Source organism: Taurulus bubalis (genome assembly GCF_910589615.1).
Source record: "Taurulus bubalis genome assembly, chromosome: 3".
NCBI lineage: Eukaryota > Metazoa > Chordata > Actinopteri > Perciformes > Cottidae > Taurulus > Taurulus bubalis.
In genome coordinates, this window is record NC_136591.1 from 14,641,996 (window position 1) to 14,666,193 (window position 24,198).

At 40.6% G+C, this 24,198-nt stretch overlaps 1 protein-coding gene across 1 annotated transcript; it reads right to left on the reverse strand.

The window, feature by feature from the left end:
- Positions 1-1,479: 1,479 nt before the first annotated feature.
- On the reverse strand, positions 1,480-23,638 carry htra3b (HtrA serine peptidase 3b; the record flags this gene model as incomplete). The annotated part of the gene is made up of 11 exons (XM_079216050.1): positions 1,480-1,918; positions 10,308-10,516; positions 10,642-10,737; positions 11,408-11,465; positions 11,547-11,661; positions 11,908-11,940; positions 12,080-12,274; positions 17,885-17,974; positions 18,736-18,868; positions 19,131-19,230; positions 23,224-23,638. 10 exons carry the CDS (start codon positions 23,636-23,638, stop codon positions 10,348-10,350), a joined length of 1,404 nt encoding a protein of 467 aa, XP_079072176.1. The 3' UTR covers positions 1,480-1,918; positions 10,308-10,347.
- Positions 23,639-24,198: the final 560 nt, after the last annotated feature.

A 24,198-nucleotide genomic window follows, 5' to 3' on the forward strand; every position in this document is an offset into this window, starting at 1 on the left:
ACTGACGTCTGGTTCGAATTAACGAGACTGTTTGAAAGTGGATCAGCCTTTGAGAAACGAAGATAGCCTGAGGTCAATCATCGGGGTAATTTAAGCTGGATAATAGGACATTTGATCAACTTAGTTGAACCACGTACAAGGAACAGGGCCCTCTAAGGACCAAAACATTGCAGCATTGATTAGCTATGACAATAACAATGAATGCGAATATGAATGTGACGTTGTATGAACTTAAATCTGACATTAAGCTGCACATAAACACACCTTTCCTCTCTATCAAACTCAGATATGCTCCATCGTAATTGGATGGAATAGCTGGATAACTATGCGTATTAGAAGATAGATATTACTTTTTTTTTTTAGGAGTAGATTATAAGGATTATAATTGATCTGCATTGCTAAAATGAAGCCGATCCAAATGTAATCCTTCCTTCACTGAACTTAAGTGTTTTTGTTGTGCTCGGCTCTCTTTAATGACAGCAGGAGATGCTTTCTCTCATTCATATCATATCAATAGTTTAAACTTCTCAACTTTCTATTTTTGTATCAGGACCTTCAGTATTTGGATCAAAATAAGGTTGAATTTAGTAGCTACAGCTGTTTTTTCAGTGTCAGATCATGGACATAGAATAGAAAAAGAATGGACGTTCCCATTCAAATCAACGTAGAAGGATGGTTAAAACGGCGGCCATTTTGACCGTTGCTTTTATAAAAGGGATTTCTAATGTTATAGTGTTTTTTTAATACAAATTCTACATGCAGGCTAGCGTAGGAAAGGCCAGATGAGTGACAACTTTGTGTTCATTTTCTGTAACCTGTGTAGCTTTTCAGCAAGGTGGAATTAACAAGCTAACTAGCTAGCTAACTAGCATACAGCTGGCTAGTTAGCTAACATGATAATTCCACCATGCTTCAAAGCTACAAGCTAACTAGCCGGCCTCATAGCTGTGACCACTCACACAAAACAACAAACAACAATTCCCATTTTCTTGATTGCCTGAAAATTATTTGATCACCTGATTTTTATTATTATTCAGTATATGTTTATTGGTTGTATAATGAGCAAAATAAATATGGTATATTATTTTATATTATTTAGATATTTTACTAATCTTCTCGCATAATAAAAAAATTACTGTAATACTATAGGCAACATTGTAATGTATATTTGTGATTTTAAATGTCTGCAGAGAATATTTAGTGCCCTTCTTTCCTAATGTAGTAATAAATGATTTTGTCTCAGAGTAGTTCAAAGTCAGCTTTATTGTCAATTCCTCGACATGTACCAAACAGACTTGAAAACACTTTTCTCTCTTGTCCAACAAATAAAGTAAATACAGATAATAGTGCAAATAGAAGAAGAATGTCTGTATTTCACATTAAATACAGACATTTGAGACAAGATAAATATATATTTAAAAAACTATCATTCGGTATTTAGAAGGCAGTCAGACAGAGGAGGGAGTGGGACTGGAGAGTGGGGAGAGAGTTCACCTTCCTGACAGCCGGGTGGATGAAGCACGGAGGCTCCGGTATCTTCTCCCAGAGGGCAGGAGGTACATGTGTGAGGGGTGGCAGGAGTCACTCACAATCACGGTCACTTTGCGGGTGAGGCGGGTGTCATATATGTCCTGCAGGGAGGGGAGTGAGGCCCCAATGATCCTTCCAGCTGTAGGGCTTTTCTTTAGTTGCTTTAATACTCTAGAATCACTTCAACCTTCCTGTAGTTTATATATGTCAATAATAGCATTATGGAAAAACAGTTGACTCTGTTGACCTCGTCCTCTTTCTTTTGCATTCCAGGTGGAGGTGAGAGTTTCTCCAACTGTTGCCTCAGTGTTTCCACGACAAACCAAGCAAGCCTTTGTTGACCTCTGCTGGTGACGAGGAGGAGCTGCAATAACATGGACGGTACAGCCTGAAACACACACACACACACACACACACACACACACACACACACACACACACACACACACATACACATAACTGGCTCAGTGTTTCACAAATTGTGTTCCTATCTTGAGCTATTTCATGGGCAAATTATGGGTGATTACCCAACATGAAATATTTTAGGACAAAGTTCAAGGAATGGACTCCTCTTTTACAGTTAGGTGTGACGGAGTCTGACGAGGACTGGCTGGTTTTGAGGCTCTGATTCAATAATCAAATATTGTAGCAGCATATGCGCTCTATACAAAGCACAGTTCACCAACATTGTACAATAAAAGTCAGTCGACCTTGGTATGGTTTGTTAATGTTTTTACAGATCATATAGACGTTTTAACTGTTTCCCATGTGTGAGTGACTTTCTTTTAATCCAGACAAGAGAAGACTAATTATCAGTATACTTTACTTACGTGTTGGTACCCAGCTATTTTTAAAAACGTAGGCCGGCTGGGCTCACATGAATCTGAGCCAAGAGCAACTGGCAGCCAATGTGAAAGCCTGTTATCATGGTCTCATGGGCCAGCACTCATTCATTTCTCTGGCGTGTGACATTTATAGCCACTGTATCCCCACATAATGCCCGTTTGAACCTACCACAGAACGAGTCAGCAAAACCATGTCTGCTTTCCCCATACTGAGGTTATCGTCAATGTTTGAAACTGTGTTTTTAGACCCAGATGAATAATGTGGTCTCTAATTAGAGGATGTTTTCTCATGGAAACCAGGATGCCCTTTACTGCTGGGGAGACAGCAGACATATACTTTTAGACTTGTCAGGTAGCCCAAATGTTCCACTCCCCAGCTAATTCCTCCAGCTCCTTCTAGAGCATCCTAAGGGGTCTTTGGGCCAGATGGGATATAATCTTTTCAGCATGTTCTGTTCTGGTCTCCCAGAACTTGTCCACAGGGAGGTGTCAATGATGCATGCTGATCAGATGCCTGTACAATCTCTACCAATTCCTGCCAGTGCAAAGGAGCAGCAGATCAACTCCTTTCAGAATGTCCGATCCCCTCACCCTACTCTTACTCACCCTACAAAGGAAACTCATTTCACCTGCTTATATTCACCTTTCTTTTGGTCCTCTCTTCTCCCCTGCCACACCCTCCAGCTATTTCTGAGGTATCCAAAGATTCCCTGTCCATATGGAAGATAGAAGCATGGAAGACCTCCATACCTCTGAGGCATCCTGATCAAACTCCACCTGAACTGGTTCCTATCAGTGGGATGGAGCATGGCTCAATGGAAACGTACTGCTCCCAAAGGCTGTGCCATCAGTGTATGTGTGTATGTCTGAATGTATTGTTAAAGAGGTAGGAAGACTAGAAAAGAGTAAGAAGTAAAATCCATTTACCGTTTAGGCTTAGTTGTAAGTACTCCTTGTGAGGGATATGAAATATCTTAATGTGTCAACTGCCAACACACAAACACTCACTAACTGCCTTCTCTTGGCCATGCTGTTGTTGCATTCTGACTCTGTGCCAGTTATATCCAGGATATAGGTCAGTGTTTCCCTGTGAAAGGTTTTTTTCTGTTTTTTTGGGGGACTTTTTCCTGATCCGATGTGAGGTCCTCGGTGTACAGATAGTAAAGCCCTCCGAGCCAAATTTGTAATTTGTGATTTTTGGACTATACAAAATAAACTGGATTGAATTGAATTGAATTGTTACTCCACTCTAATAAATCATACTGTTGTTTTTCTCTCAGCTGGAGGACACACTTCAGATGAGGGAAAACGTTTTGTACACATACTGCAGCTGGAAAAAGTAATTTTGATGTATTTTATGCTTTTCTTTTCCCTTGCGGATGAGTGTCTTCTGGATCATTTCCATTTTTTGTGTGATAAAAACACATTTCTTACGATAAAAAGATGTAGAATGGTCTAATGGTGTAATGTTTGAGTAAGAGCAGAGCCTTAACTATCTTTGAAGACACTGAGGATATGCCCTTGGTGTTTTTCTGGGCAAGGTCTTTAGCGTTCTACATTCAGTAATCACAAATCTTTTTGTAGTGAATATTTTAGAAGCTGATTTCAGTAGTTAAGGGTCCAGGTACACTATCGGAAAATACACAATTCATTTCAGATTTTTGCAAATACTGTAACTATTTTTCCATTTCACTTTTGAATAACAAAACAAAAAGTGAGAAAGTAAATATATCAAAATAAAAGAGAATGTCCATTCTATAAAAGTGCGATCTTGTAATCTTGTGGTTAAACGAGTCTCCTGGCTGAAAGATTGCTATTTGTTGGATCCATCCACCTCCCCGCCCTCGCCCTACTCTGGTTGTCTCTATACTAGCTTGTTCAGGATTACATGGATAACATACAAAATAAATCGGTGCGATATCTACGAATTACGGCACATATACTGTATATATTCTTTTAGATATAGTTATGAATACTGGATGAGACCAGCCTGGAAACCATTGTGTTGCTCTCCTGTTCCAGTCACACATCACTCCCTTACATACACTCATTATCTCATAATTTCTATATCTATATACATTCACGTGTGTAAAATCAGGCCTGTTAAAGAAAATGGCTGCGACGTCTACAAAACCCAAACAGAACTATATTGTGAAAAAAGGACATTTCTCTTCTGACTTTTTAAAATGTTTTTTTTATGGTCTACTGGCTTCCTATATCATACTTGTCTTGGAGACTTGTTTACACTTAGGAATGTTTATTACTCGCCATGAGGAGAGCTCAGGCTTGTTTCATACAGTCAGGAATTGTGCTAAAGTGCTGCTGCAAAAAGTCCCATGAGTCATTGCCTGTGGCCTAGATTTGAAAGTAAGGAAATGTGGGCTAAATCAGCAGTCCCCAACCACCGGGCCAAGGGACCTACGGCCCGGTACCGGTCCGTAGGTCCCTTGGTACCAGGCCGCACAGAAAGAATGAATGAAAAAAATGTTGATTGATTATCAAGGTCGGAAAGATGTTTTATTTAGAAAAATGACCGGATACATCCATCTGTGCATCTAAGCCTCGTGTCACATGATACGTTACCCCAAAATTGAAATTTAAAAATCAGTTTCAGACTAAAACTCTGCCAGTGTTCTGGATTAAAATCAAGGCAGAATATAATATAAAAACAGTGAAACCCTGCTTCCATTTCCAACACCTTGTCTTTGTGAAGCGGGTTTTCTGCCAACTAAGTTACAGAGTAGACTGAAAATAAAAAACACAGGTCGGGTGACGTTGTCTCACATCACCCCGGGATGGGACCGGCTCGTTCCAGAGAAACAAGCTCAGGGCTCCTACTAACTCTGCATAATGGTGAGTTGTATTTGTATGCACTTTTTATTTGTTTTTATGCCAGTCGTATAGTCTTCAGTTGTATCATTTCGCCCGCACCGTGAAGGCCGTGAAAATATTTTTTTACATGAAACCGGTCCATGGCACAAAAAAAGTTGGGGACCGCTGGGCTTAATGATGAGGAATTTGGAATTCTGCACCATCAAGACGACAGATTAATAAAATAGAGTATTTGGTTGAAAAAGCAACTGCCGAAAGTTGATGTAGAGAATTGCCTTGTTGGCAACGAACATGTAAACATTTGGTTTGAGTCTATTTATACTAAAAATACTAAAAGCACAAAGCGGCTATGAAGCGGCAGCAGCAGTGATGAGACTATGTAAAGAAAAATTGAATCACATTTTTCTGCTCTTCATTCCAGTACATCATTTAAACTCAATCAACACATGTGGTTCACATTTGGTTATGGAAGGACAACTTACAGCAGGAAATAAATCATGCCAACCATAAACCATAGATCACAATGTTTAATATCTGCTTGAACATTATCTCAAACTCACACATGGAGTTCAGTGTTGCCTGAAAATATATTTTGACACAAAGTGTCAAATTTGGCAACTTCATTCAAATTAATATTCATATTTTTCAATTGGCCCATAAGTAATTCAACCTTCTGAATGTTTACCTTGTGTTTATTATGGAGGCTCAGCAGCTGTGTTACAGTCTTTTCCATGTGGCAACTTCATGGAAAATGACCCATTCCTTACTTCTGGTAACATAAAGGGACTTGTCTTTATTGACCAACAACTAGATAAAAGTTCAATTTCATTTCTGTGTCTAGTACGGAGATAAGTCTGGGATGTTTCTTAACTTGAGCACAAAGACTTAAGGCAAGCAAGGAATGTTAAAGCTATGTAAATGCATTTATTATATATATATATATATATATATATATATATATATATATACATATATATATATATATATGTACACACATGTATATATATGTGTATATATATATATATATATATATATATATATATATAATAAATGTATATACATATATATATATATATATATATATATATATATATATATATAATAGTAAAATGGATCAAATGACTATGTGAAAGAGGTCACTTCTAGTGATGGATCCACGGAAAATGAACACTTGTACATACGTACCAAACAAACAGACACAGTTTCTGATTAGCTGGTGAAAATGGTGGAGCATTGAGTAGCTAAAGGGACACATGACTTTCTCAAGAGTTGGTGGAGACCAAAACAGAGCGATTAAAAATAATCATCTCCAAAACGACTCCCAAATGAATGCTAATTATGTGTGTCTACTGTTTTCTAACACATTTAGGTGATAACTTCATAAGTGGAGAATATGTCAGTGTTCTTTGCAACTTGTTCTGCTGCACCGAGTGGCCCGGTACCGGTCCGTGGGTCCCTTGGTACCGGGCCGCACAGAAAGAATAAATGAAAAAAAATCAAGGTCGGAAAGATGTTTTATTTTGAAAAATGACTGGATACATCTGTCTGTGTCTGAGCCTCTTGACACATGTCAGAGGTCACGTGATACGTTACCCCAAAAATGAAACTTAAAAATATGTTTCAACTCTGCCGGTGTTCTGGATTAAAATCAAGGCAGAATATCCTGAGATCGTCAAAAAAGCTCTGAAACCCTGCTTCCATTTCCAACATCCTGTCTTTGGGAAGCGGGTCTAAGTTACGGAGTAGACTGGACATAAAGGTTTAAGTTACGCAGTAGACTGGACATAAAGGTTTCAATTACGGAGTATAATGGACATAAAGGTTTTAGTTACGAAGTAGACTGGACATAAAGTTTAAGTTACGCAGTAGACTGGACATAAAGGTTTTAGTTACGGAGTAGACTGGATATAAAGGTATAAGATACCGAGTAGACTGGACATAAAGGTTTTAGTTACGGAGTAGACTGGATATAAAGGTATAAGATACCGAGTAGACTGGACATAAAGGTTTTAGCTACGGAGTAGACTGGACATAAAGGTTTAAATTACGGAGTAGACAGGATATAAAGAACACATGTCGGGTGTCGTTGTCTCCCATCACCCCGAGATGGGACCGGCTCGTTTAAGAGAAACAAGCTCAGGGCTCACACTAATTTGGCGTAATGGTGAGTTGTATTTTTATGCATTTTATAATTTTCTTTATGCCGGTCGTATCATTTTATTACGTCATATATATTACGTCATATTTATTACATCATATATATCGCCCACACCGTGAAGGCCGGTCCGTTAAATATTGTCTCAGACGAAACCGGTCCTTGGCGCAAAAAAGGTTGGGGGCCGCTGGCCTAAATAATGAATGCTAATTTTACAGGATATTAGGGTTAGCCCGCTAACAAAATTACATTATACAAAAATGAATTGGTGAAATGGTCAGGAAACAGATATTAATGCAGAGCAAAGATGTGGCGTGGTATATTGTTAGAAAACAGAGAAAGCTCTTCTTACAATTTCTGGTAAAAGGCAACGACGTCCGATATGGCCGCTAGAGAGCTTGATAAGGAAAACCCCTACATCGTGCTCCATGTGCACTTAGAGTGTGATGTGCTTCAGTGGATGTCAACAAATCAGCTATAATAAGCATGACAGAGTTATGTAAACGCAAAAGTATCAAGTGTTTCATATAACATCCCAACATGTACCCAGGCCGTGCCACATTCCTTGCATCAAAAAAAGACACAACCTACTGAAGGCCAAAAGGTTAACCTCTACCTCCTCTCTAGATGAAATGGGTCCCAATGGATTCATCATGACATAAAATCCCATTTCCCCAAATCTCGCTTAGACCAAGGCTATTGGTGATCCTCCTCAATTTTTTAAGCCTAAAGTGGAAAATTACCAAACTGCAATCTAAGTTTACCAAGTTGCAATCTAAAGGCGTACTAGTTTGTATAATGTATAAAGGTCACAGGTTGTCATTTGTCCTTTTAGAATTGGTTCTAAACCAAAAAAAACATTAGTAAGCTGGTTAGAGGGCATACATTTGATTCTTCTCTCCCAAAGTGTTTGTTTCCTTCTGCATACTGAAATGTATTGAAACCAACAAAGCTCAGTGCCAAGTTGGTAATGTAAAATAACACCGGCCCGGCTCTGAGCACTGAGGGACTGAGTCGACACTACAGAGACAAGTTACCCCACTGTGGGGGAGGAGTCCATGGAGGTATAAAGAGAACTGGATACAGCCCCTCCATTCATTCATCAGTCCAAGTCATGTGACTTGAGTCGACCCCTCTGGTTTGGGAACTGTTAGATGATCCGACAAGCACAACATGCTGATGCCTTCACTTCACAAGAAGTGTAAACTCAAGTTGTTAACTCAGGTAAGTTCCATGATATGCAAGTATGAGTTGTCATCTGTTGTCAACGTGATGGACCATTGCCAAAACACATATTAAGCAAACGAAGTTATTGTCTTGACTGTGCATTGCCCATTTCTGATTAAGACCTAGAACAAGTATCCCCATGAGAACCAAGGTCTTTCAGAGGTGATACAACTTGAGGGCTCAGATTGGATGGACATACAGTACAAATAATGAACAATTACAAACATAACACTTATATCTTCAGTGGGCCACACTGACTGATGATTGAAAAAAAGTAAAACCCTATTTTCGTGAATAAATGGTGCAAAGTGTAGCCCTCTGTGCAAAAGAGTATGTTGACACTTTGGTATACCGTTAAAAATCATCTATAGTCTATGTGGAAACTCAAATGATAGGTGATAAAAGCCGTTTATGAAGGTGACTGAATTGTTAAGATTGCACTGCGTTTTTAATTGATAATGACTTGAATATTTTGATGTATACAGACTTGATTTTAATAACCTCTTCATCATTCAATATAATTCTGTTACTTCATTTAAAATTGAAGTTGGCATTGGTGCTTTTATTTTTGGGGCATACTGGCAATCACAAGCACTGATCACAGTGACTCCCATCCATCCAACACACTCTGCTCCCCATTCACTTCCTATATACTTCTTACAGTGTATTCTTGGTATGCCCCTTTGTCTTCACTCAATTGAACATGGCCATAACCGCTCAAAAGGAAGGCATCCTAGAGATAGCCTGATCCGATGCCTGAACCACCTTGAGCAACTCCTTTCAACAAGAAGAAGCAGCAGTTCTACTCTGAGTTCCTAACGCTGCTCAGACACCTTCCAAAGGAAATTAATTGATGCTTACACCCTCAATTGTTTCCATCATCATTCAAAGATGAGCAAAGATGAGGGTTTCAATGTAGATCGACTAGCAAATCAAGAGCGTTGCTGATTCTAGCTCAGTTCCTTTTTCACCAGAGATTCCTCTGGAGTGGCACATTGAGATGAAAGCTACCTCACTTGGATTTGGATTGGCCTTGGTGCGCTGAGCACAGGCCACAAAAAAACAGTTCCCAGGAGAAGTAATGCAGATTCTGTCCTTGTTGTGGTGCGGTAGACCAGCTTGTTACCCTTGGATGTATACTAGAGGGGTCATTAGAGTTCCGTGGACTGATATTTATTTATGGAGGCTTATGACCATGTCCCCCAGTCAGAAAAATGTTTTAGAGCAAAGTCACCATCATCACCATCATTAAAAACACTTTTTATGGGAAATTTTCAATTCAACTGTACATTCATCAAGATCACTTTGATCTTTCTGTGATGTGAATCATAACATGCTGCTAAACTGCCGTTACTGCCTCATATCAACATCAGATTTCTGAGGTATTTGTACAGCAAATGTGTCTACTGGTTAAAAAATGTATAATCAAAGTGAAACATAACATACATTATAGGGTATGGGTTTATGTGGTTCTCTAGGGTGTACATGTATGCACCTGTTCCAAACCTGGCCGGGTCGAAGCAGATGGAAGGCACAGTTGTACATTCTGGATACCAAAGCTGCGTTGCACCATGTTGCCCACGTGCTTCTTTTACTTTGGTACAGTTAACAGCCAGTTACCAAAGTAGCAGAAGATGTGTGCGCTTGACAAAAGTTCCACTGCACTGATGCAGAGCTTCCACCATCCACTGTGTTCTTCCACAAAAAGAAGGCCTTACATGTTGGTCTGACTCCGCATGAGAGCGGCGCTTCCGACGTCTACTGCATGATGACGTCAGGCTCGATGTTGAAGAGCAGATCGTCGTTGTCCCTCCTGACCTCCAGCAGCAGGGCGGTCTCCTCCTGCAGCGCCCCCTGCAGGTCGGCCGTGGCCATGAGAGGTTTTCCATTCAGTTTCACAATAATGTCACCATCTTTGATACCGCCTCTGGAGACAAAGACAGGAATGAATAGAGTTACAGTTATAGGTAAAGCATAATTTTACTTCAGAAGTGAGCAACACACTGTATACTGCTTTTTTTTTGTTTGAATGAATGAATAATAAAAACCTACTTCTGTGCAGGTGAGTGAGGAACAACTTCATGAACATAAATCCCACTGGTAACATCGGGGAAGTCTGGGTTCTGTTGTTTAAGCTCTTCAATTAACCTGTAACCAATATATATATATATATATATATTTAGTTTTTCAAAGAAAGCCCATCATCTAAACAATCCCCCAATATTTGTGGGATTAACTATTTAAATTCAGGAACCACAAGGTGTATACATACTAATACATACTGTATTTTGTATTTAACCTTTGCGTAAAAGAGCCTCATTGTCTCGTTCAAGAGTCAGAGTGTCCTGACTAAGATAGACTGCAAAAAGGCAGTCATAAAATAAAAGACAGATAACACAAAATATGTCAAAAAATTTGATTTTGACAAAGTTTGACACATTTATTAGACACCATTTAAAGAAGGTTCAAGCTGTAAGAGAGCCAATGCAATACATAAGTGTGTCATCAGCATATACATGCAAATTAAGGAGTGAAGGGATATTATGTAGGGTTTTTCTTATCAGTACAAAGTGAATAGAAGAGGACCCAAAATAAAGCATTCTTGGACACCTTTGCTACTTTCAAGATCTTTGGATTTGGATGTTGCTGCGCTTTAACCTGCTTTGAGTTTTTTTTATATATGTAGCATAATGCTTGACTATTTTGACAACATTTTAAATGGATTGTTATTCAATTAACAACATAATCACTCCATTCTTGTCTCTTTTCTCTATATTTCCCATCAACCCAATAATTGTCATTAGTAGTTCAGACTTACGCTGGTGTTATGGTCAGCATCCTGATTCCAATGAAACGTTTCTTTATTGACCTCACATCTGAAAGAGACTCCAGTTAGTTTCTGTGTATTCAGCAGGATATAGATGTTTGAATCTGGCCCTATGACATCACAGACACACCTTTGCTGTGCTTGTCGAGGGAATCATTGAGGAAGCGAGTGATCCTGTCGGAGGGAATGGCAAAAGATATTCCTGCTGCAACCTTCAGGGTGTTGATGCCAATCACCTCCCCGTCCTCCAACACAGACACACAGCAGGACAAAGTCAATGTCTATTTACAGTTTCAGAATGTGAGGGTTATTTTTTTTCTCTAAAGGCAAATTACAAGTAGTATAACAGTAGAACAAGTTTCTGAGGTTGTTAATGCAAAGCCGTAAGCACAGTGATTGTGCAATTTATATTTACAGTTTAACAACCAGACCCAGGCAGAGAAAGGTATTTTAAAGCGAACAAACTTTGAGGTAGGAAACAAAAGCCTTACCAAATTGACAAGGGGTCCTCCTGAGTTCCCGTACTGTGAAGGAAAACACACACAAACTGGGTGTACAAACTACACGCTCTCACAACTTACAATGTGACATTTTTACAACCTACTGCACTGCAAAAGAATAATTTTGACCCAAAGCATGTTTTCTGCCTCGCTGTGTTCTCACGTTGATTATAGCGTCCGTCTGGACGTAGTCCATGTCGGAGTCCCTGAGGCCCAGCTCCTTGCCGTCTCTCTGGGCCGTGCTGACGATGCCGGTGGTGACCGTGTTCTGGAGGGCGAAGGGGCTGCCGATTGCAACCACGAACTCCCCGGGCCTCAGGTCTGCGCTGTGGCCCAGGAACAATATCGGCAGTTTCATCTGGGAAGAGGCACAAGGGGTAAGATAACGCTGTTGCAGGAGAGAGGATATTTGGGGAGTCCTTTACAACAACTCCTCCAATCCGTACAACTCACGTTTATTCCAAACCTCTGATACAATCCACGGGAGCATTTTCGAAATCAGTGCCCCAACCAATAGGTCAACATGTTCTTATCATTTCAGATTTAGGCAGTTTATGTCACGAGGTAATGAGATTATAATCCAACATTCAGTTTCATTTGGGATTTAAAATTGAAAACCAGCCAGATTGTTGAACCTAGAGGTCAAAACCGGAGATTGCACTGCGATGTAAAAGACACTCATAGATAATTCCTTAGAATGTTCACCGCCATACGCAGTTGTGCTTTTGTGGTACTGTTTCAACAATATTGGCAAGTAGGAAAATATGATGCTGGTTGTGAGAAGACTTTCCGTTAATATGCGCTGCATTCCTCCGAATCAAACCTCTTTCACAGCTGTGTAAGAGGCTCGTGAGTCTTACTTACACCAAAAATGACCTTGTACCATAAGCCTGTACATTTACACTTTTAAGACCCAACGTGTGTTAAAACAAAAACTGCAATGTCGATTACTTCAGTTTGGGACACACGAAAGCTTTAACTGCTAAATTAAAATTCCAAGAACACAGTGTGCAAGTATGACAAACATAGGCTATAAAACCTCACATAACCAACAATCAGCAAGTCTGGACCGTGAAGACAAATTAAATAAAGTATGGAAAACCATGAATAACAGCCTGATGATAATGGCTGTATAACATACACAGTCAATAAAAGTACATCGGTAGAGTCTATGCAGCAATATACCGTGCAATATATTTTTTTAAAGCAAGTTGTACATAGACTGAAGGAAAACGGGAGGGAGGATATGACAAAAAGATGAGTGGAGGAGGCGAAGGGAGAAAAAGAATGGAGCTGAGTATAAACACATGCTCAGCAGACATATGGTGTGACTGAAGGAGAGGAGGAACGGGCAGAAAGGGTTTCTTTAAGGTGGAGCCCTTGTGGATCGGCTTTCTCTAGGTCCCGATCCAGCTCTCTCGGCTCTAATGCAGAGATGTCAATCGAGGTTCAACTGGTGAAGATATTTTTGCACTGAATAACCCGCCGGTGTCTTCCCCTCTACACATCTTGTGGGCTGTACTGGTACAGTTAATATGTTGGATGTGTGTACCAGACGCCATTGTTTGACTTCTGACTGATCAACTGCGCAAATTCCATAACTGTAATACTGGCACCGCCCTCGTGGGTAAGGGGGGGGCAGCTGCACTCATGTGATTGGTTGAAAATGAGGACGACATCTGATTGGCTACGAATAGGTCCATATTGAAAGAAATGCATTTGCGAATCCAAGCACGGCAGGGGAGTCTCAAAAAAGCCACTTGTAAATGTGAAGCTATTCACAAACAAATGCAGTGCGATTCACAATCCATACAAATCCACAAAGAAATAGAAAAATCAACGCACAAATACATACAAATGCAGAAATATATTTGTGATTTTTTTTTTTACATTTATATAAATCATTGTTATGTATTTGTAAATCCTTCTGTGTGCATTTGTAAATTGAATATATCTGTGAATTGTTCTGTGCGTATTTGTGAATCTTTCTGTGTGTATTTGTCATTAATGAGACTGAACTAACTTCAAAGTCGTCCCATTCTGACGGAATTGATTTGAATTTGGAGGTCAAAGTAACTGTGACTGCACGTTTGTGCCATTCTCGCACACGTTATATGCCTCGACGGACTGTCTTCAAATTTGGCACAAACGTCCACTTGGGATGATTTTGGTGAATTTGGTGGGCAAAGGTCAAGATCACTGTAACCTCACAAAACACGCTGGGGACCAAAACTCAATAATGTTTATGCTAATTTGACCTCTACTGTACGTGCCAAAAATACATTAAAATGTTTCTTGCCTGTGATGGCATATACACTAATGATCATCATAAGCTTTAATTTCTTGTAAATAACATAACAATGGCATCAGCAATGGCACCATCAATGGCAAAAATTCCCTCCTTGCTCATGTTTTATGTTTTTACATTATTATGAGATGCTTCGTGATTGTCTTTTAAAAGATTATGTCTCGATGCAGAAGACTCAATAATGGCCAAATGCAGGCACAAGTGCTTTTAAATTATGCCATCTTTTACAGCGCATGCATTCGATACTCAAATGATTTCAAGTCAGACAGGAAGCACCACCCAGTCTCTGAACGTCCAAGGTCATGGCCGCACCTTTGGCTTCCTGGAATGGGGATTCACTTTTTCAATATTTAACCAAAACCGTAATCTTTCCAAAGTGTTTTTAACAGCAAGGATGTAATCTTAAAAAATATTATTGGAAAATGAAATATTAATCTAACATGTGCATAAGAATCATGGTTTATCAACTGTTGCCAGTATCAGCTCAATAAATCAGCAAACTAATACAACTTGGGAGTTGACGTGGGAGCAGTACACTGAGCAGAAACTCTATAATCCCCGAGTGGGACGAGCTGTGGATGTTGCTGTGCACTCGAGTTGGAAGTATTTGGTGTCACCCCCGGGAACTTTGCATTCTGACTTTGGTCCATTAACCACACTCCAGTATTAACACCGCCATGAAGTACTTTTTAATCTCAATTGATCCAACTGTCACTCTGTAATGATAGCGGTAGATGATATTTAGTGAAAAACTCTGCCTACTTTTGATGCTTTAAATCCTCCTCCTTGTAATGCTCCAAAGCTTGTGAATCAAACTGTCAAACTATGCAGTGCTAATCAAATGTTATTAAAGAATGTATTCCTCCCCTCAAATATTTTCTGAAACATATTCTAGTGTAGTGTTTGGATGTAAAATGAAGTAGCTGGCTCTACTGGGCCACCATGTTGAAAACCGTCAAAAGGATAAATCTTGGAGATCATTATCAGCCAATATCTAAACAAAATAATCTCTGGAATCATCAGTAAATAACGCTAATCATTTCTCTTAACTATCCAGTTTTGAGCCCCCACCTGTCTGGTTTCAGACCTCTGCACCATACCTGCTTTACTTCATTGTTTATTGTATGGACAAAAGGAAGCATTGAGCTGCCAAAATATGTTGATACAATCAATCTCAGACACTCCAATGCTTGTAGATAGTTTCAGAATTACCTTTCTGAAAGATCTAAGTCAGGGGCGTCCAAACCATTTTCACTGAGGGCCACAAACAGAAAAATATACGAAAGTCTGGGCCACTCACTAGAGGTGAGGTATATCGCAAAATGAATCAAATTAGGTCAATTATGCTTATATATATGTATGTATATATATATATATATATATATATATATATATATATATATATATATATATATATATATATATACATATATATATACACACATGTATATATATATATATACATATATATATATATATATATGTATTAATATGCTTAAAAAGAAAAAACATCCAACATCACAACTTTCCATGGGTTTCCATTTATTTTGTTATAAAAAGGATTGGCAACTCATTCCCCTCATCCATCAGGAAGGGAGTCGAGAACAGCTTGATTTCTTTCTCAATGGCAGAAAAATCTTGGAAGCACTGACTGAGTTCTGTCATGAGATGTGATGACAGACACATATTCCCTCATTTTAGCAGAAACCTCTGGAAAAGCTGCTCTGATTTCAGATAGCGTCGAGACGTGTGTGCAGCGTTGAAGTTGTGTCTCAAAGAGATGGAGCTTCACACACAGAATGCTTTCATGTGTGCGTGAGGTTGTACTACTGCCTGCTCTTTGCCTTGCAGGCTTTTGTTCAGTGTGTTGCAGTGGTGGGCCGTCAGGGCCTGCTAAGCCTTCACTGCTGGCCGAAACAGAATCACAAAGTTATAGCTATTTTATAATGTAATTGTTTTTGTTCATGCACAGCTCATGTCTTCATCTGTTCATCTGCTTCAGGCCTCTGTTATGGCTTGCTTGGGAGCTGGTTAGCAGCATCTCTTATCAAATAAAATTTCACCTGTCTTTCTCTGTTGAAGAAGTAGCCTGGTTAGGAATATTTCACGTGAATTATGTACCGTATGTCTCTGCAACTGCTGCTAAATTTAGAATCGGAAAAATCCACATATCAGCTGCACAGGTCAAAGTTGAGAAAAAAAAAAGAAGTAGCCGAATTTTACGGTAGTTAATATCATTCGTTCTGATTGGCTCGTGCTCTTATGTGTGCGGTGTTTGAGTGCCGCAGTTTTGTTGGATTGTTTTGACATGTTTTGTTATAACTGTAAGCTATTATATTGCGTGTTTGAACAGCTTTATAGGAAGCAGTGTTCGGATGTACCTTTCTGGGGCTTTTATTGTGAAGGGAAAAACGGAAAGAGAGAAGGAGAGGAAACGTTCTAGTGAAGTGTGAAACGAGAATAGAAGCGGTTTGCGTCTTGTGCAAACTATGCTGCATCCGTGTTGTTTTATTAATACAGTGAAGTACATTGTCTGTTAATGACGCAGCATTTCGTCATGCACGTATTTATGTAAACAATATCAGACGGCACAGAAGGCACTGGTCCAAAATGCACGGCCTGCCACTGCTGCCAACCATAGAGGGTCATTAAGTTAATGAAGAGGTCGGTCCTCTTTCGAAAACTGTTAAATTTCTGACCTCAGGGAATAAAACCGCTGCAGCGCGGAGCCGCTACTGAGCAGCGCACCTCGGAGTGAGAGAGGAGGTCCCGTATTCAGCTTCAACACCAGACAGGAAAGCTAGAACTTCTCTCTGGTGGATCTGACACAGCCTATAATATGCAAAATATGTCCTTCCCCATTGTTGTGGTCTTGAGACTCCTCAGATCAGCATCAACTCCCCGCAAAAGACACAACAGCTGAGCGGTGTCTGTGGCGTCTGAGCTCTCATCACACGCAATCGAGTAAAAATCTAAATCAAGAGCACGAGCTTCATCTGACACCTGATGCTTTAAGTTAGCTGACAAGTCTTTAATAGTAATAGTGTGGTATTTTCTCTAATTGACTATAATGTCCATCTTTACATGGATGACACTACTTTGTTTTATTTTGCTGACTCTGCAGAACTTGCTGTTGAGATCCTACAACTTTCCTTTAGTGCTTTACAAAGTACACATTTAGTTACTAGTACTTGCTATAAGTTAATGCTTTTTTAAGAACATATCGAACATATCGATTTAAACATTGAGAGAGGAGCAGCGAATGAATCACTAAATATTTTTCTTAAAGAATCCTTTACATTTAACAACATCAACAAACTAGGGCCAAAACTCAACAATGATTATGGGGATGTTGATCATTTTGCTCTCAGATCTATTACCAGAGGGTACTATTGGTTTGTCCTCTGGCCCAGTATATACTATATCGGTAACTATACTATATACCCCTTATTGGACATTCAACCCCCTTCATAACAGCCATGCTATGGAACATTTACTCCGATCCACTTTACCTCCACAAGTACTTCTTTAGTTGGAGGTTCCGTGTTGCTTATTCATTCTCACGTGACAGAATAGTCGAGCACAAAGTAGCAGCGAAACCATTCAATTCTGTTCTAATCTATGGCTTGTCGAGAACATCTCATAAAGCAGTGCACTCACCTGGGAGTTGATTTTGATGGTAGCAATGTCTGACTTTTTGTCAATGTCTTTGATGTTGGCTTCATATACATCCCCATTATGCATCTGGACCTGCAGGGAAGAATGGAAGAAGTTCAAATGAATCAATCTCAAATGAAAGTCATATAATTGGATTATAGGAAGATATTGATTCATATCTATAACGTCAGCTTTGTATCAGATATAGTATATATAATACTCACTTTTCTGCACTACGCACCTTCTAAATAATCTAGTTAAGTTGTGTTTTAAGGCCATCACCAATATCTTGAATTTGCAAATAGCCAGTATTGGTGCCAATGTTGAACTTTTATATATTTTTCATTTGAGTGCCAAACTTTGACAAGTATTGAGTATTTAATCTTGTTACGGTGCATACACCCACGAAATAAATCTCATAATTGTTTTCTTTCTGAGAGCAAGAAGAGAAGCTCCATATTAACGTCTGTGTTTTAAGTACAGCGCTGGGATCAGGGTGTGATTAGCCTAGTTTAGCATAAAGATGTGGAAGTGGAGGGAAACGGCCACTGAGATGAACTGATTTTTTTCAAGAAATAGTTCCAGCGTGTAACTCCTCCTAAAACCAAAATGTGTCGTCTTTACATTCCTATATGGAGATAAAAGATAAAACATGTTCAACGACAGCCTGACTCCAGCTGTGTAGTTGTTGTTTTTTAATTCATCCTCACAGTCTCCTTTTTACCCAAGGATACTATCGGCAAACCAATTTCAATACAACTTGAGTTGACTTCGTAAGGATTAAGCATGTGAGAAGGTCGTGACTCGTGAGCATTTAAAGTGAATCGTAAATTATTAAAACAGTATTTCATCACCTTGAGGTGCTGTTGACCGGACACTGGTGTGGTGCTGGACACCACGTGGGCGTTGGTAACAATCAGTCCGTTATCTGACATCACAAACCCAGATCCACTAGACAGAGGGATGTTCCGACCAAAGAGAGGATGCCTGTGGTGTGAATAAAACAATCGTTTCAAATGAGCTGAATCGCCTCACAGAAAGAAGATGTGCTGCTGATCATTTTGTTTGTCCCATGATCTCCAGTTTAAGGCTTGTTTGGACATGGTTTCAGTCTCAATATGTGAGAGTAAGCACCACTTTTATGAGCACTTTATGAAAACTATTTGATAAAGGAAAGGCAAAGTTGTATTCTAAAATGTATTTTGTTGGCCTTTTAAAGTCACATGTCACACAACCACACAGTCAGTACCTGAGGAAGAGCTCGATGTGGACCACAGCAGGGGCGATTTTCTCCACCACGTCGGCTATGAAGTTGAACTTGTAACGAGGACTGGCAGCATTAGAAGGACCTATACTGGCAAGAAGAATTATGTATTTTAATAAACAGTCAACACCTTAATATAGGAATAATCAAATAAAATGAAGACTGACATAAGCAAGAAGAAAACGTTTTCTATTAATCAAACCAGGAAGATAATAATCCCGGGATATTATCACAATGTCATGAATTTAAAGGATTGATCTACAGAGGGGCCGATAGTGATAACTTCCATTTACGACGTGTATTGGCAGAATCCACACAACATGATTCAAACTATATTTTTGACACTTTCGGGCCTCCATACTTAACAACCTCTGATAGTGGCAACTAAACCCTTTTTCACTGAGTCCTCTGACTGACTTCCTAATGTGCAGTGAACACCGGAGAGTGAATCTAGGTCAGGACATTGCAAACGCAGTCCCCTCTGTTCCACTACCCAGACATTAACAAACCCACCTGATGGCACAATCCTGGCCGCCCTGCTTATGGAAAACCGAGATCGCTTTGCCAGAATCATAACCTCCTTCACTGCTCGACCAGTAATAACGGCTTACATGCCGTCCCTCCAGCTGCACTGGCAGATCCATGTCGGCCTTTGAGGAAACTGTGGTTTGTGATTTTAGACTGAAACCAGAATCTCAAATGACAGAATGGCAGAATCCAAACCAAAGGCAGAAGCCAGTGGGTTTACATTAATGGTCTTTACATTATCATATTTCTTATTACACAGCCTTTACATATTATTCAATCACCGTTCAAATATTTTGAAAAAAGGGAAAAAAACGTATTAATGAATAAAGCTCCACTAAGCTAAGCTGCAGAGTCTGTGATTATTACGCTACAAGCCGTCCACCTCGCACGCAGTCATTTGATCCACTGGCATTAAGTGCAGCTCACATAGCAAGAGTAAAGCCTTGCCCAGATTCAAAATGTTTCGTGGTTTTCATTAATAAGGTAATGTTCACTTTCATAAGAAAGAAAGAAAACACTGCTGTTGCTGCTGGTAGAGACTTCAAATAAATGACCAGCTGTTTAAAACTACACATGTGAAAACTGTCCTGACCTGCATGGAATCATTTAGGCTCGTCATTTGGGAAAGACTCGAGAATAAAACTGTACGATACATATTTAAGTTGATTAATCAAGGTTTTAAAGCTCAACTACTGGTTTGGGGGAGAAACTTTCTTGGGAAAAAAAGATGCTGAATGATTAACCACGAGCGAGCTGGGAGTTTGGAAGCAGGTCGGTCACCCATTTATTTTTAGTTAACCACGCCCGTAAGCATGCAACGCTCCAGTGATATAGTGTGTGTGTGTGTGTGTGTGTGTGTGTGTGTGTGTGTGTGTGTGTGTGTGTGTGTGTGTGTGCGCCAGCCACATACCCTTTAAACCTAGTGAAAATAAAGGGTTTGTGATCAAAGGGAAATGTAAATAGTCTGCCACAACTCTGGGCTGCAGGGACTTCCTGTTTCCTCAGTTGATATCTCCCATTGGTGTGTGTGTGTGTGTGTGTGTGTGTGTGTGTGTGTGTGTGTGTGTGTGTGTGTGCGTGTGCGTGCGTGCGTGTGTGTGTGTGTTGCAGAGGATGATTGGAACAGTCAGCAGCAATCTGTTTCATTCATCAGCACCGAACAGACCGGATGCCGTACGTCTGTCCGTCCAGCGCATCGTATCCTGGTCTGACATGTACGATATGTATGTATGTACATGTAAAATATGTGTTGTCCTTAAAGGATGGTTCCAAAAGTTGTCTCTGACCCCCCTGGTTATCCACTAGTATCAGCATCAGCCAAATGTAACAAAAGTAACAAATGTAACAATTAATTATAACACATCGTTACGTTTTAAACCCACAAAAAAAGATCATTGCCTGACAAATTGCAGGAATTGATCAGCTGATGATGGAATTTCATTTTAAAACTCAGTATGCACGTGTTACATTCATTTGTATGTGTATTGCAATGTGTAGAGTCAAACGGTGGAATTGTCTGGGGAATCGTTTTAAATGGTATTCAACTATTAACCGACGAAAGAAAATACGAGCTTGACGAGTGAATAGTGTGTTTAGTCTTTTAGCTACAAGACACTAAAACTCGTAAACGTAAAAGGCAACAAAACTCTCTGCAAGTGGACTTTCACTGCGAGCAGAGCTGAACTCTGGCTGGACGAGATGAAGCTGCCGGTCTCTTTGTTTAGGACAGTGTGGCGAATAAACTGGTGAGAGATGGAGAGAATGTAAAGAGTAAAACAACATGCAGTGAAGGAAGGATTATTATTTAGTGGCTTGTAACTTTTCTGCCCGTTTGGGTTTGAATGGAGACAGTAGTCTAATAAATCCTGGAGCGCTGCGGGCAGGAGGATGTATATCAGTGTGACAGAGGAAATGAGGAACATGTGCACACGTGAGACAAGAGAAGGAGCGTAAACCAGCAGATGCTGTAGACGGTCCACAAGATACTGGCCGTGTGTGTGTGTGTGTGTGTGTGTCTGCCGTCATGCTCGCCATATTTATTATCACCGCCAGGTCATAAACCTGTGGGGAGATCATGCGTTTGGTCATGTGTGCGTTTGGTCATGTGTGTGTGTGTGTGTGTGTGTGTGTGTGTGTGTGTGTGTGTGTGTGTGTGTGTGTGTGTGTGTCTATCTGTCTGTCCACAGCTAATCTCCCCTGCTGATGGACCCATTAGCCTGGAATTTATTGTGTGCTCGTTTCAAGGCCCTCTTGTGGTTGCGGTGATTGGCAATTTTTGAAAAACAGATTTTATTGACTGTATTATACTGCAGGTGAATGCTGACTCCTCGCTCCTCCTAAAGGTAGCAAAAGGCATATCTTACAATCAGCTCGGCTAAAAACAACCATTAGAAACCTCTAGCATGTAGATCTGCCCCCCTTTACGAGGGAAAAAGAGGAACGTTGTTTACCGGAAAAGGCCTGCACATGAACTCTGTGTTTGGGTTGAGGGAATTATGTCAGAACAACATCTTTTTACAGGAGGTGTGGTTAATTCCTGCTGTTTGCTATGCTCCAAATAACTGGTCCTGGCCCGCTTTAACAGGCAATTAATCCCGCACCTGCCCTCCAACCAGTGTTTATTGCTGCTGTGAATCATTACTCTGGGGACCAAGCCTTATTAATCTGGCTCTTATTAATGTGGAGACAGTTGAGGAAAGCCACAGAGCGGTTTGTTGAGGGCCGGACCCCACAATCCCCTCCATGAGTCAACATGACTGTGGGGAATTTCTACAACAGTAAAAGCAGACTGAGGATCACTTGTGGCCTTAGAAATAGCAGTTAGTAAAAACAACTGTTATTGGTGTCACTAAACTGCTAAAGGGCAGAATAACAAATAACAAAGTATGTAAAGGCAGGGTATCCTCACAAAACAATGTGTATGATGAAAAGAAATACGTGGTTACGTTGAAGAACTACTCTGTGAGGTTGAGGACAAGATCATGGCTCGGGTTAAAACAACTACCTAAGTAGCATTACTTTAGTATGGAATTTGCGGAACAAATGATGTAACGTTTGGTTAAAATAACTACTCACGTGAAAAATGTATGTCAATGTTCACCTCTGGTAACACAAAGTGTATGAGCAGCCTGAATGGATAAACAGTTTCTAGATGCAGTTTCTGTACTGTACTTAGTGTTTTTTATCAGCTGACAAATACCAAGTTTGGGGGTTATACAAAGTTCAAACTACTATTCCAATGTGGAAAAATATTAAATTAAAGTTGACTTACTGGCAACCAAGGCAACTGTTGTACTGTAAACATGCAACCACTGAACCATCAGCAATGGAAAAATTGTTGATGAATGCAGTTTTTCCTCAACACATATTTCTATATTTTATGGTTTGGTCTCCTTTTAAACCAAAACATGTTTTTCTTAATATCGTTTATTTTTTAAGATAATATAATAGAGAAGTAAAGTAGTTTTTGGAAAGGGCTCTTTAGGATGCTACGCACACCTGGTCCGGCCCTGTCCAGCTCTCTCTGGAGCCACCCATGCGTACATCGTACCTGTGCTGTTCTCACACGGGCCCTTCTGGACCTGCGTGATGGCCGGCAGTGCCTGCTGCTGCGCCTTCCTGCTGGTGGCCTTCAGCTGGCACACGTTGCCATACGTCTTCCCGTCGCTCCCGCACACGTCCTGGCGGAACCTGCACCGACAGATGCCCTTGGACAACCGCTTACCCGCCGGGTGTTTGCACTCCAGCGCGTCCCCGCACGGCAGGTCGTCCTTGCGGCCGCACGGCTCTCCCTCCGCCGGGGCGCACACCAGGCAGCAGTTGCAGCGGTCCGGCACGTAGCCGCTGGGGCAGCCGGGGCTCGGGCAGGTACTCACGTCGCACCGCGTCGGACACTTGTCTTTGGGCTCTGCGCCGGCGGACTTCTTGAGGAACAGGAACACGGCTGCGTACAGGAGGATCTGCATTCTTAACGGACGATTATAGAGACGAAGGAAGCCGAAGAGAAGTTTACGCGGAGATCACATTCCCCGTCTCCGCACTGCTCATCACTTTATGGAAACTTTGCAGAAAGAGATCCACACGCACGGAAGACAGAAAGACAAATGTCCCCTGAGTATTGCAAAATGCATCAGAATAAAAATGGAAAATTGGACGGTGAGCTTCTTATTGTTATTTTGCAGCCGTGCGTAATTCCGCGTTAACCAGCTGTAGGCAGAGAGCATCTAGTGGAGAGAGACTGGGTGTGAGAGCCTCTAGCAGTGAGGCCGGCCGGGGAGAGGGAGAGGATGTGGGAGGAGAGGTGGGCGGCAGTTGCCTCTCCTGGGGGCGTGGCGACGGAGCTCCTCCGCAGATGTTGGCAACGCTGCTGTTACCGCGTATGACCTCAGAATGAGACGTTCATGTCACATCCGGCCTTCAGACACTTCTGGTAGGTCTAAGCACAGTAATGAGGGAGGCTGTTTAAGTTCTAGAAATTCGTGAGTTAAATAAACGCACAAAGCGTTTTCAATGAATTTAAATTGAT